We start from the raw sequence: 16,687 nt of genomic DNA, 5'->3' as shown, positions 1-16,687 counted from the left end.
TCTTCCCTGCTTCAACTGGCTCTTCCTTACCCTTCAGGTCTCAGCTTAGGTATCACTTTCTCCTGGAAGGTTCTCTGATCCTTTCCCTGCAGTCAACAACCCACTGCCCCCTGCCCGGAGGGCGCTGCATGGCCTGCTCAGAGGTGCCTCATGTCCATACTTTGAGCACAGAACTTAGCACCTCATCACACACACATACCATATCTACTTATATGGACTGCAGGAGTTTGGTTTTCTGCTTATTCCTTCCATTAAAATATAAACTCCATGAGGACAGGGACCCTGGACTGAGTACCACACTCTCGCCAGAAGCCAGCAGGGGCCTCAACACGTGGTAGATGTCTTCCTAAAGATATCTGCTGAATTGATGAAGGAAATCGCTTGTCAACTGAATGGCAGGGGCGGGGCTTACTAAGTGAAGTTATGAGGATGGAATCAAGCCCGTGGTCATCGTAGCAAACACCTGCACCCATGTGTACACTGCGTAATTTCTGCAAAGGCAACAAGACTGGAGTGTGCCAGGCAGAAGCCAATCTTGAACAATATGGAAGATGTGCCAAGTTTCTGTCTTTAGCCACATGTTTTTGGGGTGTTCACCAGCCCCTTATTATGATACTTCTTTTGGACCAATGTTTTGTACCCTGAGCCAAATCACACACCTTCAGTGTGTCAACAACATATACCAAAAGCCCAATGAGATAGTTAACTGCTAAACTGGGTGGTAGAGTTCTAGGTTTCAAAACTGGTATTATAAGGAGCAATCATTTCCATATTGATCAGGGAGCGGGGAAGCAAGGGGAGAGGGAGGGCTGTTCAGGGAAGACTCCGTGAGACTCTGATTAGGTCTGTATCTCAAAGAGCACATGTCACAGTCGCCATGCGGGCAGCAGGCCACCTGCTGACATCTAGTCTGTTTGTTTCCCCAACACCACTGCCAGGTACCAACATCAAGAACACAGAGACATTTCCATCTAACTTTTATATGAAGAATTTAATTATCTATACACGTAACTAATTCAAAAGGTTGTATTACAGTTGTTAAAGCCGCAGGTTTATATATTTATATATTTTACATTCATATCCATGAAAATACTGAAGTGCAACTGAACGGGGAGGAGCGGTCCCCACTCTCCGCACTGTGTGAATGGAAAAGGACCCCTCGCGACCACCAGCACAGTCTCCCGAGGGGGACGGGAAACGGAAGGGGAGTACACATTACAAAGTCATTAGTAGGACAGCTAGATTGTGCTTGGGGCTCCCCCACCCCATTTTCTGTGCTGTCAGCAGCGGGCATTTTTATTGAGAGCTTCCAACTAGGGTTTAAAAGACAAACAGGGCTTCAGCTACAGCACATCTAACACATAAACGGACCATGAGCTTCATTTCATATTAATCTGTAGAAATTCCACAGTCTAGTTAAAAAATGTAAACATTGGAAATTAATTGCAGGGAGGCTTCTATACATTCTTTCTTGTCAAGAAAATTACTTGTTCAAAATATGTCATTCCATGAAAAGTAATTGGAATAAAACTTCATGTAACAAGACTAAAAAGAGATTGTGGATTTTGTTGATGGTAACAACCGTGATGGTGTTGTCTGCTTATTTTATGGTATGAAAACACTCGAAATTAAAAACCCAAAACAAAACACCAACTCAACCAGATAAATCTGAGACCAAACAAAAACAGAGAGTTCTGTCTCATGTGGCTACAAGGTCACTGTGCAAAATAAAATTAATGCAATATGATTAGAGCATCATACAAGGTAATAGCTTTTGCCATGGGAAGAACTAATTTCTTATGTACAGGATGTATTACATGCTCAACAAGGTACATCTGATACAAACAAGCACAAAACACCTTCTGTTTAATTGGGCTCATTCTACATGTCTTTAAAACAAATATTCTAAACTCCTCTGAAATTCTATAGTGGGGGAAAAACCCCAAACTACACAATTTAGTTGGTAACACTGGACAAAATGAAAAAATACATCAAGTCTCAGATTTATGGACATTTGGAACAATTTTTAATAGCACATGCAGCATTCCTTGATAGTGGGTCTTTTTGCAAAACCAAGATAGCAAAGAAGTAATTTATTTATTTTGTTTATTAAAAGGCTAAAATATATATTTAAAAATAATTTTAAAACTATTGAAAGCACCTGTGCAAAGGTGGGGGGAAGTCAATTTGAGTAACTAGGAAAGCCACAAAAGGACCCACTACCCTGTGTAATTTTGTAATTTTTGCTCCTATCTCTGCAAGTAATAACTCAAACATTGCGATCACATGCAACTAAGGTAAAATGAGGTAAACTGCTCTGCAGTGAGTTCTTCTACTCAGAAGGCAGTAGGTGATCATGCTGGAAGTCACATGATCAAGGCTGCATCTCCCATCATCCCTCTGGGCAGTGATATGGGATAGTGGGTCTCTTTGAGGACTTTCAAGCCTGAGGGGGGGATGGACAACATATGATTCCTAGAAAAAGGAGGAAAACAACACATAAGCAAAACAAAACAATGAGCAAAATTCAAGCTAGGAAAATGAGTCAGGCATGTAAACAGCATGGTGCCAAAATGATTAAAAAAAAAAAAAAAAGGAAAAAGGGGGAAGGGGAAGGAGGGGACATGCTACAGAAGGAATGAAAATTAAAAAAAAAACAAAAACCCACAAGATAAAGTCTTGCATTACAGAAGGTCTTCAAAGAGACTGTTGCAAATGCAGCAGTGGTCTAGCTTTAAGTTCTGCAAACAAAGCTCAGCAGAATCAGAGCAATGCTGCATGTTTTACCAGAAGATACCAGAGAGGCGAGGCAACAGAGCCGCCAGGGCACTTACATTGCTGGCTTGGGTCCATGTCTGTGGTCAGCTTCACGTAATTGGACGGGAAGAGCCCCACTTGTCCGTTGACTTCTCCTTTCCACCAGTCGGGGTCTTCCTTGTTGAGGACGTTGATGATCTGGCCCTTGTTGAAGGCCAGCTCGTCGTCGTTTTGCGCGGTGTAATCGTACATCCCGATCACCTGGCACACTGCAGGAGACAGGGCTGGGTGAGCAGCTGCACACCCGCCGCGGCACGTGCGATGCCGCGAGGTTTTCGTGTATTATTTCTGTCCTTTCAGAAGAGGAGGAAATTAAGTGGAAGTGCTCTAATGGGCTTTTTACAACGTGGGCAATAGAGGAAGATGAAGAATTAAAAACCAAGACAACAGCAAAATTTTCACACTAAGTCTTTGGTTTTTATAATATCTTCCTCTTTCTCATGTTTACTAGTCAGCAGAAACTTTACAGTGCTAACTGAACGCCTTCATTTCGAGTCAGTGCAACTCATTTATAACGCTGACGCGGGGAGACCGGCACAAGCCCCCACCCTAGGACAGCTGCACAGACGTGGCAGACTTTACTATAGTTTCTCTCTCTCTCTTTTTTTTTTAAGGTGGAAGGTAATTATCATCCAAACATTCCAAACCTTAGTGAAAAGCGAAATCAGTGTTTTAAAAGATTATTCTGCCATATCCTCGTGTCTCAAAATTTTGCCTCAAGGAAAGAAATCTCCATATGCAAGAACAGTTTTCCTTCTCTCATTTTCTCTCAAGCCAACAGGAGGTAAAATTGTTCTCTTTCCTTGGTATATCTACTTCAGATAAGCGTGCACAGTTAGGTCACAGTCTGCAATTAATCTTTCTTAACCAGCCTATATATATACACACATACACGTTTATGCTTTTCAAATCCTCCAGCTAATTCAATCACTTTGGCAAATGATGTCAGTGGGTTTCAGCCAACCCAATGAGGGGTTTGCACACTAAGAGGGGTGGACGCCACCAGGGCTCCCCGGGAGAGCAGATCCAGCTGGCACCACACCCCTCCGCCTACACGAGGCTACAGGCTTAAGCAAAGAGGCCCAGCTGGGGTGGGGATTCGTCACAACAGTGACCAATCCTTTAACTTCTTGCAAAGGCTGCCAAGTTTTAATCTTATTTCATTGGGGACATAAAGCGCAGACATTTAACCACAAGCTATCAGAGCAAAAATTCCACACTTTCCACAAATGCCACCCAAGAACTGGTGGCTTAAAGACCTACAGCAGAAATCTGCTCCCCTAACCTCATGCCTCTCAGATATTACCAAAGCATCTAATTTAGCTCCTTCAATCAGAAAATAGCCAACCGGGTCAACTGCAGTGCTCTGGTCTTTCTCAGTCCCTAGGAAAGTGTGGATAACATCCTGCCCGTTCAGCGAAGCCCCCTCTGCTCACAGAGAATGTGACAGAGAGTTATTTTAGTCTTCAGTGAACACACATTACAGCCAACAGACCCCCGTGGCCTCCAGCTCCACCTCCTAACCTCGTAAGACCCCAGCCATTTATTTTTAGGTGCCCCTTTCTGTGGTCTCACCCCCAGTCCAAATCCCAACTTAAATAGCTGGAAGGAAATCAAGAGAAAATTCTGGCTTCAATGCCACAGCATTCATGGCTCTGTAGGAAGAGTGTTCCAACAAGGGCTCTGTTGTACCCAGCACAGTAAAGCTACTTAGATATTTGGTCCTTTTGAAAAACATATTCCATATCACATTACTTGGGTGTCAGTCCCAGCAAGGACAAGAAGTGCTTACAGCACGTGTGGAAAAATCCAGAGACATTTAATGAGAAAGTTGAGTGGGAAAACTGAAGTGCCACACAGACAAGGTTCCAATTAGAGACTGCACAGTCCTTACCTGCAGGTAAAGCCGTTGACTTAGGTGGCTCTGTTGGAGTGATTTTGCTTGTCCCGGGGCTTAGAAGTTTTACATAATTAGCTGGGAACCAGCCTATCTGGCGCTTTTTCCCACGTGCCTGATAAGAAAAGAATTATATCAAAAATTTTGAAAGGTTCATGTTCTCTTATAATACAGTTTGCTTGGTAACAGAGCACTCGTGCAAAGTTTACATATAACTGAAAGACAAATGGTACTAACACTAACAGTAGAATCTACAGATTACTATGTCACAACAACAGTACCTAAAATTCAAATTGTGGCAGTCATTGGTTAGCAAAGCCTGGAATATTTTTTGCACGGGCTAGACTGGGTGGATCACGAATTTAGGATATACTGCAGTGTGTCTAGGATAGGAAATCCTGCTCGCAACATCGGTACTCAGCTGCTAATCTCAGGTAATGTAGAGATTATGGTTAATGCCAACATTATATGTGGGTTTTAGGAATAAAAATAATAATAACTATCAACTTTTTATGAGCCAGGCCCTTATGCATATATCCACACGATTCCAGAAGGATAACACTATTACTATTCTCTATTTCCAGATGAAGAAAGTGAGGCTTGGAAAAGTTGAGTGGCAGTCCCAAGGCCACCGGCTCATTAGTGGCAAGCTGAGATTCACTCACTTGTCTGTGCTGTTCTTTATGGGTCATGTGCAACCTTACATGCAAGGTAACGTACATGCAGATACACAGAACACAGGGAGTCTCAACTTGACACTGTTTTAAAAAACTGTCAGGCCCACCCATGTGATGGCAACAGCCACAGTTTTTACTGCCGTTCCCTTCTCCTTTACTTTAGTCTGACTCAAAACAAGCTCTATCTATGGAGTGTTTGCATGCTGAGTGCTGTTGGAAAGGGACAGCAGATGACAGGGAGGAAGTGAGGAGAGAGTTGGTGAGCTGAGGCTTGCAGCCATGACACAATCCCATGAAGACTCAATGCAGGGCTCAGGAGAAGGGCTAGTCTACCCTTCTGCACTCCAGCAGGAAGAGAGACCGCCAACACGTGTGCATGAACATGTGCACCACCCCCACGCACTTACAGAGCATGTTTGGAAACAACGCTCTGATGAAAACAGTTGCCTATGGGGACAGAGGTGGGAGGGAGGCATGTGTATTCCCTTTTGTAACTTTTGAACTTAAAACCATGGGAATATATTACCTATTCCAAAATTAAGGAAATAAAACTCAAAGAAAAGAAAACTTCCCCTGCCTCAGCCCTGCCCTGCCACCTGCCAGTCTATCAAGGGGGATCCCTCGGGGTCACTTGAGAACACAGAACAAATGTCCTTTCCTCGTGGTCTGACAGACATGCCCTTGGCTCGAGGACTAAAGTTTTTTATATTTTTTAAAATTTGTATATAATTATTCACTTCAAAGCTTCAAAGGGCAGTCCAGAAGGACTAAAGCTTTGATGTTCACAGTGAACTTGCCGGTGGTTGAAGCCATTTGTTTATGAGTCTCCACGTGTTTATCTACCTCGCACACAGCCATCTGGCTCAGGCAGCCTCACTAGTCCCCGCGCGTCTGCAGCTGTACAGGACAGAACATTTCCTCGTCCACACCGAGAGTCACTGTGGGGACAGCGCCAGAAGCTAACCTGTGCATGGCAACTCACCCACTTTATTGCAGGTTCTAAGAACCATCCAAAATTCTCTTTTGAGCTGGGTGCTAGGTGCTCGAGGACTGAAAACCATGGCTGCTGCCTCCAAGGAGCTGATCAGCTACGTGAGGAAATAAAAATATGCGCAGGAAGCTAAGTAACACAAAATACTAATGAGTGACCATGGAGTTCAGGGGGTGGGGACGACATAACTCCACACAGGGAGAGGGACCTGCAGATCAAAGGGCAGGCACATTGACAAGAGGAAGTGGATTTCTAGGACTCCGGAGGTCAGATTCCTGAGCCAGGCATGAGGTTATATCTGCCCACTCCTTCCGGACAGGGTTTTAGGGTGGCTGCCCACCAGCCAGCTCCCCAGGGGAAGCTTTGCCTTCAGCTACGCTCTAGGCTGAGGCTTCCATATGTTCAGCTCACCACGGTGTGGCTCTTGCCCTCCCTGCCCCAGGCTGGCCTGGGGAGCAGTAAGTAGAGGAAAGCACGTGGCCACAGGCCCTCCCAAACAAGTCCTTCCTCCTTCCCAAGGCACGTGTCTCCTGCTTCCGCTGTTCCAAGCCCCCGTTCCTAAGCACCCCTGGAGGGTCCATCTTCCATGGCTAGCTCCCAGCACGGCAAATGTGGCCTGCCTCCCTCCTCCCTCTCAAACTTACCTAATGCCCACACAGCCCTGCTCATGGCCAGATGAGAGCCAGCTGGTCCAAGAGGTCAGTCCACAGGCCCACTAATAGACACCAAAGGGTTACTACAGGCCTCTTCCTCATGAGGCAGGCAGTTCTAGAAACCATTCCTTCACATATTCAGCCCATCCTTACAGAGGCCCCTGGTGTTAGGCAGCTGGCCCCACGCTCGACTCTAAAGGAGGATGTCAGGCTCTGAGCGCCCTCCACCGCGTGGGCCCCTCCTGCACAAAGGCCAGACGGCCGCTGGGAAATTCAGCCCTCAGCAGGCCCCTGTGGAACACCTGTGTGGGTAGGCCACGGAGGACATGGCTGTCCTTCACTTTGGGGGCTGGCGGAGGTCACGGGGAAGGAGGGAGACATGCTTCCTGGGTAAGAGTCAGTTGGTGCTATCAAGCAATTGCTGCAGTAGTAACTTTTTTAAGGCAACTTTTTAGAAATAATTTCAAACTTACAGAGCAGTGGCAAGAATAAGAAAAGCACACAGAACGCCCACACACCCTTTACGTGGATGCACCTATTCTCGACACTTTGCCCCAGCGGCGTCACTCACGCATTTTCTCTGTCTCCCCCCCCCCCCCCCCCCCCCCCCCCCCCGTCACGGTAGTTTCTTTTTCTGAACCATCTGATTACAAGTCGCTTACATCCTGGCTCTGTACCCCTAAAACCTCAATGTGTGTTTCCTAAAAATAGGAATATTCTCTTATATAACCACAGCACAGCTATCAATTTTAGTAAATTTCACATTGGCACAAGGATTTGATCTAATCTAGTGTCCTTGTCCCAACTTTGTCCATTATCCCAGCAGTGTCCCGCAGAGCACGGTTTTCTTTCACACAGCATCCCATCTAGAATCAGGTATTGCAGTCAGTTCTCATCTCCCTTCACTGTCCTTTTTACAGGTTTCTTTGTCTTTTACAATATTAACAATATTGAAGAATACAGTCACTCCCTCCCCCCTTTCTAATCAAACATTCTTCATTTTGGGTTTATCTAAAATTTCCTCACAGTTAGACAGAATCGTGTGTAAGTGCTATTGTGTCCTTCTCAGGGCAGTGCTTTTGCATTTGTATAATGTCCACTTGTCTCCCCACTGGGGATGATAATTCTGGTCACCTAATGAAGGTGTTGTCCTAGTTTTCCACTGTATAATTACTGCATTTTCCCCTGCAAATAATAAGCAATTTGTGGGCAGTCACTTTAAGACCACGCACATTTTCTGCTCCTATTCAAATATTACCCTTAGATTTGGCATCCACTGATGATTTTAACAATCTTTATTTGCCAAGATGGTTGCATAATAGTAACTTTTTTTTTTTTGAGACAGGTCTTGCTCTGTCGCCCAGGCTGGAGTGCAGTGGCATCATCATAGCTCACTGTAACCACAAATTCCTGGCCTCAAGTGATCCTCCTGCCTTAGCCTCACAAGTCACTAGGACTATAGGCACACCCCACAATGCCTGGCTAAATAGTAACCTATTACTATTTGCTAAATAGTAAGCTTTTTAAAAGCATTTTTATCTCTGGAAATGAGACTTTATGAGACTGACACACTGCCTACTGCTCTAAGCAGGCAGGTTGGAAATGAGACTCTAAAGATGTATCTGGAAGGGCAAAATAAATAACAAGATGATATGAATAATACACACACACACACACACACACAGAGGAACTAAAAATACTGTGATATACAGATGTGGCTTTGAATGCATAGAAACGTGCTATTGTAGCACATCTTCTAACACCACTGACAAAAAGCTCCACTTCTGTAATGCCGTGACACTTAAGGGTGACTCTACACAGGTGTCGCTCATCACATAAATTCACACCATCCCAACACTCAGTATCCGAACTCAGGAAGGCAGTAGATGAATTTTCAGATGAATATTTAGCTCTGAGAATTCTGCTACCTGCTGTCTGAAGCTGAGGAACCAGACAGATTCAGAAAACGTGGTCTCTCTCCCTATCCAAATGCAGAATTTAGGTAGTGAAGGGTTATTTATACTTTACCGCAAAATAGTGTCCTTTGAGATTTTGCATATTTAAACTAGGATGGAGAGTTTTAAACAAATGAAAAAGATACTAACTTGTAGCTCTCCTTCCCACCATCCACCTGGGTTCTTTTTTCGGATCAAAATCAGCTGACCAGGGGCCAGAGTAAGCTGCTCAGGACCGGTGGCAGTGTACGACGCGATGACCTGGGCTATTTCTGAAAAACAAGATCAAACATTGCAGTGCACTGTGAGAGTCAGGAGAAGCAAAGTCTAAGAAGACACAGCCACCTCCCAGGTCCACAGAATAACATCATCAAAACCAATGTATTGGGCTGGTTTTCTACTAAACGAACACAGCTCCCTGCATTGCCCCATCTCCAGAGCTACACTGCAAATGCAGCGTTCACGGGCCTGGCTGACCCTTTTGCCCTGGCCAATCTGCTGTAGGCTACCCTCATCATCTCTCAGAACTTACCATCTTCCCTCCGTGAAGTCCCCTCCTTGTCCCACTCCCTGCACCTTCTGCCACATCCCTCCCACGATCACTGTGAATACCTCCATACCAAGGGCTGGGCCTCATTCACGGCCCCAGCCCCAGCATGGTGGCACTCAATGACGGTTCAGTGGATAAAGGACTCAAGGGAAGCTTTTCCACCTGCCAAGTGAAGTAGTAAGAAAGAGTCTAGTTTCCCCAGAAACCACCCAGAGCCTGGCAGCAGCTCCTTTGTATGTTGTTGCTTCAGGTTCTCACTCCCACCAACATGACCGTGTTCTCTACTGCTCACATTCTGAGAGTGAACCCTGAATATCAGGTATGAATCATGGCAATGCAAATTTATTTTCTTTTTATTTCAAAGTTTAAGGAAGAACCTGGAGTTCAGAGGGAATTTTATGCAAAAACAATTCAGCACAGAGAAAAAACGTCAACAGTTCTGTACTTTTTCTGAATGTTAAAAGTCCCATGGGAAAAATTCCAGCAGTAAATACCACAGACCAGGCTCTGAAAAGTGTATTTCCATTGGCCCAGGAGGTTGAGTGTGAAAAGACAGAATCCTCCTCTGACTGCATTTGGGTGCATCTGCATCAACTGCTTTCTGAAGTTCTAGAAGCAATACAGTACAAACTCTTCTATTCGCCTCCATTGAAGGGAGGGAAGTAGGAGAGAAGGAGGAAGGAGGGAAGGAAGAGAGGGAAGGAAGGGAGGGAGGGAAGAAGAAGGAAGGGAGGAAGGGAGGAGAAGGAAAAGTAAAAAAAGAACAAAAGGAAGGAAAGAAAGAAGATGGAATGAAGCAAAGGAAGAAAGAAAGAAGGCAAAAAGGCCCCATTCTCTGACTGCTTTTCTCTAAGTATTTTCTACTTTTCTACTAACTCCAGGGAACGAATACGATTCCGTCTCTTTAACAAACCCCAATTACCCTGTTCTGCAATCAGGGGTTGGTCACAACGACAGGAGCGCCAAGCTGTCCTGGTGCAGGCCTGGCCCTGCTGGATGCTTCAGAGAGCTTGGGGAGGCAAGAAAGCCCAGAGCCCAGCTTACATACACCTTCCTTGGCTCTGACTGGGAGCTCTAGCTGGTAAATCTATGCTGCCAAGAGGACTGTCCTAGAACACACCAAAGATTAGTTTTCAGTTTGGAGAAAGACCAAATTAGGGTCCTATTTGGCATCAGATGTTCCTGCTCCTCCAAGGACCTGGTAAATGCAGCCAGCGATCTGCCCCCAAATTCTTTGCTGTCTTTTGTGTCCCTGAGCAGCGTGCTAGTTTCAGTGCAAAGTTAAGCACACCTGGGCATAATATATGAAATATCTGGACCCTCTAGAATGACAAATGTTCAAAATATAGAAGACTCACAGTTAAAACAGAGATTTGACCGGGTGGCCCAATATCTGGAGTCTGACTAAAATCCTAGACAACCTGGAAGCCCTCTTTTCCCTGCCATGTAAGCCCACGTGGAGCTGAGCACCAGATAGACCCACAAATCCCTCTGTCAGCATTTCAGTGACTGTTTCAACCTATAATTTTCTAAGGATATGATAGCATAAAGGCTCAAATGACCTACACCAGGAAGACGTGCTGTACAAAACATATTATTTCACATCTGCTTCCTTCTTCTCTTTTTCATACTACTATTTATAGAACGTGTGATTTTGTTTAAATAAACTAAAATACTTGGAACTCAGAGGCCTGCCTATAATTTTGTACCTTCAATGTGTACCTGAGGAAAACCACCCAATGGCTTCTAAATGAATGGGACCTACACTGTGATAATATCTGTTGTGCCTCTAATCTCCTCCACTGTTTGTGTCCTGGGACTTAATGTACTGTCAGAAAATGAAAAAGGGCTTCCTGAGCCCAGCGAGAACATGACTGAGAAGCAGCTGACCCTGCAATCCCAGAGCGGCACGCATTACGACTTCTCACCATGTTGTCTGAGTTATTCCTTCACAGCCCAAGAGAACACTCTGCCCCGGAGCGTCCCCACTCCCCACGTGTGAAGCAACAGCCAGATTTCACAACCATGGATATACATTGCTAATGGGTTGCGAGGACAGGATCTACTCCGACCACTCTTAGGAAAGATTCTTTTGTCTTTATTTTAGGCTTCTGGCCCTAATAAGCAAAGATTGGGAGCAACTATGAATTACATTCAAAACATTGAAAAATAAGCATCAGGGTTTGTAACTTACCAGGTTTTTTTCCTAAACTCCCTGTTTTCCCAGCAGTTCCAGAGCCCTTAAAACAGAGCAAAAGGTCTCATTTGCATGCTGAAGAGTTTTGGTCATGCAACTTAAAAAACGATTAATGATCGTACAAATCTGCTTGAACCCTCAGACCCCCCTTTTCATTCTGGGGAAACAGCAGCACCAAATCACCTGACATATGGATGTGTATCAGGAAAGCATGGGACAAAATAAGTCATTTAAAACAGGTCACTTTTTAAGAGAAAACAGCAAAGTGTGTGGCCCTGTAGGATCCCGGAGGGCTCAGGTATTGACCACGTGCAGCACAGGTGCACCCTGGACCCAGTCACATCGAACATGAGGCTCCATGCTAGGACCACTATTAGTCTACATCCTAAACACTATGCTCATGCTTTATTTTCAAATGGTTAATTATAAAATACTTCACACATAAAAAGTACAGAGAATATAACAGACCATGAGCCTATCACCCATATTTAAGACATTAAAAAATTAATATTTTGCTATATTTGCTTTAGGAGCTTTCTTTTGTAAAGAACTAAAGCAGCACAGGGACAACTGGGACCTCCCTTCCCCCACCCCATTCACCGAAGTAGCTGCTGTCCTGTGCAGCCTTTCCACCCGATCGCACAGTGTTTGGACACCGAAACTTCTATGTCAATGCTGGAAGCACAGTCCACAGAAGCGGAGCACATTTCTTTCCAACTACTAAGTGTTCCAAAGTGCTTCGGGGCTGAATTCCTCTCCTGGATACTCATGGAATTTTAAACCAGCTGAGTAAGCCAACAGAGACCGCCAGAGTCAGGGACTGGGGCCAGAATGTAATCTGTTGGTACAAAGTGCTTTATTCTGAATTAATTTACACCCTTGAGTCCCTATCTTGTAGTAAATTAAGTATTCCAATTAAAACAAAACAAAAGGCTTAATAAACTAAACAGGAGTCACTGAAAGAATAAAAATATGCCATTCATCTACCAGGAACACAACTTATCATAGGCCATTTGTTTTGGTTATTGAAATTTAATAATTATTTACCAGGAAAAGTTTTGGTTTAATTTTCACTCTGATTACACTTTATTAACGAACAAAATTACACAATGCCAGTCTCTCTTGCTATTTCTTAATAGGCTGTGTATCAAATAAAATATCAATGAAACAAGATTGCAGTGACCAGTTATATTCCCAGTACAGGCTTATGATATACTCCCTATATTCCATAAAAAGAACAAAGCAATGAGCCATACCCAACAGTTCAAGTGGCTTCAGTGTGCTCCCTTTGAAAAACCACACCAGCACCACAAGCTAGGACACACTCAGAGAGCCAGGCTCTGTCTGCCCTGCACCTGTAGAAAGCTGCCCAGGCTGTGTGCCGCAACCTCCCCATACAGAGAAGAAAAGCAGGATGGGAGAACTTCCCCCTGTGCTCAGAGGTCAGCTCTGGTACCTGAAGCTCTACTTCAGATATACACAAGCATTTAGCTATACTATTACTATTTAAAAGTATAGTTAAATGTTTGTCTAAAAATCTTTAGTACTGTTAGTTCTTCCGTGGCCGATAATTTAAGACTGTGGTTAAGAAAGTACCTTACAACTCTGCTTACCTTAAAAAAAGGCATTGTGTATTTTTTTTTAAATTTACTGACTCCAGATGGTTTTTTAAAAATAGAAAACTGTAATTTACTAAAATACAACACAGGTAATGGCTTTTGTAGTTTAACTGATCCAAAAGGTAAAGTTACTTTAAGAGTTTTCAGGCATGGAAATAGAAATCAAGTTTAGTTTTTAGTGTTTTCCCCCAAACTCCCCTGAAGTATCATTTGTATGATGCTTATTGGATTCGATTTGCTGGCCTGGATAAGAGTTTAATTCTCCCTCTCCAGGTCTAGGGAGTCCAATATGCCAGCTGTCTTACAGGGAAAAATTACTTTCTTCAGGCTTCTGTCGAATTCTCCAAGGGTGGGCAGACTTATGCAAATCCACCCATGGGAATTTCAGTAAGCTGCTCAAGGCCACAGCAAGAAAACCAAAAAACAAAACAACAATGATGACACCCCTTAGAAAAACAAAACCCAAGCAAATAAAACCATTTCTGGGAACTGCAGGGAAGGTGACGTGGCTGATGGTAGGACTACTAGCAAGTCACCAGGCCCAGCCTCACCCCAGGAGCAGCTCTGAGCACAGGGGCCTAAGGAGGAGGCCGATATATGATCTCCTAACTGGCATTTAAAATAGAGAGCAAGCTTTGTCCATTTGCTTACACCAAGAAAGCAGCCTCTATAGGTTTTCTGCCAGCCTTTTCTCTCTCAGTACCTAGGAGGTATGAGGAGAAAAAGAAAATAACTGTGAACTGACTGTTGATGCTTTAAAAAAAGAGAGAGAGCGCGCCAATTTTTTTCCCATGTGCAATGGCTCTGTTAAACGACTACACATATACCCTAAAACTCTCCACTAATTTGAAACTGGTTATTATACAACAGGCCCCCATACTCTGTGGCAGGCCCAACCCACAATTTCATTAAACTTGCATTAGCTCAAGACTACAGTTTATGCAATCAAATTTTTAGGGCTCCGTTTAACAACAGTGGGAGCCATTTCCAACTTATAAGGATAACAGCATTTAAAATAAATTCAGTCCCTGATCAGTGGAGATACTAAAGGCCTAGCCCCAGCCCAAAGTGTACCAATCTCTCACGTCTTGTGTCCTTATATTGTGTAGGCAAAAATGTAAATTTTAAAAACTTTCTAACACTCAATATTCTGGAGCAAGTATCACCAGAATACTTCTGTTTGCATGGGCAAAATATTGCTGTGTATCTTTCTTGGGGCATTTCAAAATCAATGACCATGACGACATAATTAAGAAAGTTCATTCCAAATCATAAGTCAGTTACATGCAGAAATAGAGATTAACACTGAATGTTATTATCCCAGCTGACACAGACCAGCCCATCACACGCAGCCTCCACCGAGCCCCAGTGAGTTGTGCTTGTGGGAAGCCAGTGCTTACTCTGCAGCACCGAATGACAAGGTCAAACAATTACAGGTCACACTGTATTTACTGTCACGTTCCAGAACTTAGCAAAACCCAACAAAGTTCCACTGTCAAACATCATGACGCCCAACAAAGAGAATCACCGCACAGAAAGGGAGAGGAAACAGTTAATGTGGGTTTACCTCTGAATCTTTAAGCCTCACATAGTTAGAAGGGAAGACTCCGGACTTGTCGCCCACTGTTCCTGTCCACCAGTCACCATCTTTCTTGGTAACCAAAATCACATCCCCTTGCTGAAAGGTTAAATCTCCTTGCTCAGAACTCTCGTAAGTGTACATGGCAATAAATTCTGGTGGGGAGAAATATTGAGATACGGAGAGAGCTTGATTGTTTAAAGAATTCCCAGACAGCTTTGCAAAAGCAAGTTTATGAATAAGAAGTTAGGGTAAGATCCATTCAAGAGAAAGGCTAGTCATAGATAAAATACGGAGCTGCAGGACACCGTGGGCTGCAAATTCCCCTAATTGCACATAAAAATTCAATAGCTGCAGACAGGGAGACAATTCCTGTGAAGACCCAGCCAAAGGGACAAAATACCAAGTGCATGTCCACTGACACTGAGTACCAAGAGTGATCTGTGATTTAGCGACATGATTTCTTTTTTTTTTTTTTTTTTTTTGAGACAGAGTCTCGCTCTGTTGCCCAGGCTAGAGTGAGTGCTGTGGTGTCAGCCTAGCTCACAGCAACCTCAAACTCCTGGGCTTAAGCGATCCTACTGCCTCAGCCTCCCAAGTAGCTGGGACTACAGGCATGCGCCACCATGCCCGGCTAATTTTTTCCATATATATTTTTACTTGGCCAGATAATTTCTATTTTTAGTAGAGACGGCGTCTCGCTCTTGCTCAGGCTGGTCTCAAATTCCTGAGCTCAAACGATCTGCCCGCCTTGGGCTCCCAGAGTGCTAGGATTACAGGCGTGAGCCACTGCGCCAGCCATGATTTCTTTTTAAATGAAAATGGTTTTTACATTTCATTTTAACTATCAATTACCTAGTACCTACTACTCTGTACTGAGCACTTGGTCGGATGCATTCACCATTAGGTTCTTGGTATGCACATCAAGTATATGTATTTCAGTTTTGAGGGTATCAAGTCATAATTTTAGAAAATTTTTAGATAGAGTATATCCTTTATGTAAATTAGCCATACTTTTTTCATTATTTAAGGGCCTTAGTGAAAACTTATGTCCTATTGTGCCATATACACACGTTAGGAAGCTATTAGAACACAAAAGAAAACATACATATTTCTTAGTTAAAAATGGGCATCTACTTATTTAAGCATATAAACAGGTAGAGTGAACTAATGATAAAAGGGATGTCTACCCAATCCCAGAAAATAATCAGTACTGTTTCAATAAAGTTAAAAAGACAAAATCACAATTTATTATATTTTATTATTCATATAGTTTACTTTTAAAGGATAAGAACTCATGTTCATTAGTGTCTTGAATCTGAAGGGAGTGCATTCCAGTGGAAAATTTTCTTTTTAATTGTAAGTAGAACTTTGCATCACTCTTAGTTGATTTCACTAAGGCTCAGCACCAAGTGACACTCTCAGAAAGATCACTAGACACAAAACCCTACACATTACACTAGGTACAGCATAAAAGCTCTACAGAAAGATGGACGTGTTTCTTATTTCTACTTTTTCTCCGTTTTATCCTAGGCCTTTATATATATATTTTGAAAGCAATAAAAAATAATTTACCCGAAAAGTTCATATTTATGATGGATAACGTTTGTTTCTCACTAAAACTTCAGATGATACTGCTTTAATGCAGAGCCTAATGTTGATTAATGGCAGAAATGTAGTATGGAGAACTCCGGTGGCTAATTGTAAGAGCTTCTCCAGGGGGTACTAATGAAAATGAAAACAAACAAAAAC

General features: G+C 43.4%; 1 protein-coding gene across 6 annotated transcripts in view; it reads right to left on the bottom strand.

Moving 5' to 3' along the window:
- The window catches only part of ITSN1 (intersectin 1), a 194,690-nt gene that overhangs the window by 33,977 nt on the left and 144,026 nt on the right, over window positions 1-16,687 (bottom strand). For 3 of the 6 annotated variants that reach the window (XM_045540588.1, XM_045540589.1, XM_045540590.1), the window contains exons 24-28: window positions 14,924-15,090; window positions 11,735-11,780; window positions 9,141-9,262; window positions 4,712-4,829; window positions 2,835-3,026 (exon numbers count right to left, since the gene is read on the bottom strand). In XM_045540588.1, the coding sequence (XP_045396544.1) occupies window positions 2,835-3,026; window positions 4,712-4,829; window positions 9,141-9,262; window positions 11,735-11,780; window positions 14,924-15,090 (645 nt within the window). Of the gene's footprint in view, window positions 1-972; window positions 2,476-2,834; window positions 3,027-4,711; window positions 4,830-9,140; window positions 9,263-11,734; window positions 11,781-14,923; window positions 15,091-16,687 lie in introns of those variants that run through there. The other 3 variants (XM_045540591.1, XM_045540592.1, XM_045540594.1) reach the window with 2 other exon arrangements.

This window comes from Lemur catta, chromosome 1, assembly GCF_020740605.2.
Source record: "Lemur catta isolate mLemCat1 chromosome 1, mLemCat1.pri, whole genome shotgun sequence".
Classification (NCBI taxonomy): Eukaryota; Metazoa; Chordata; class Mammalia; order Primates; family Lemuridae; genus Lemur; species Lemur catta.
This window is presented reverse-complemented; position numbering and strand designations above follow the sequence as displayed.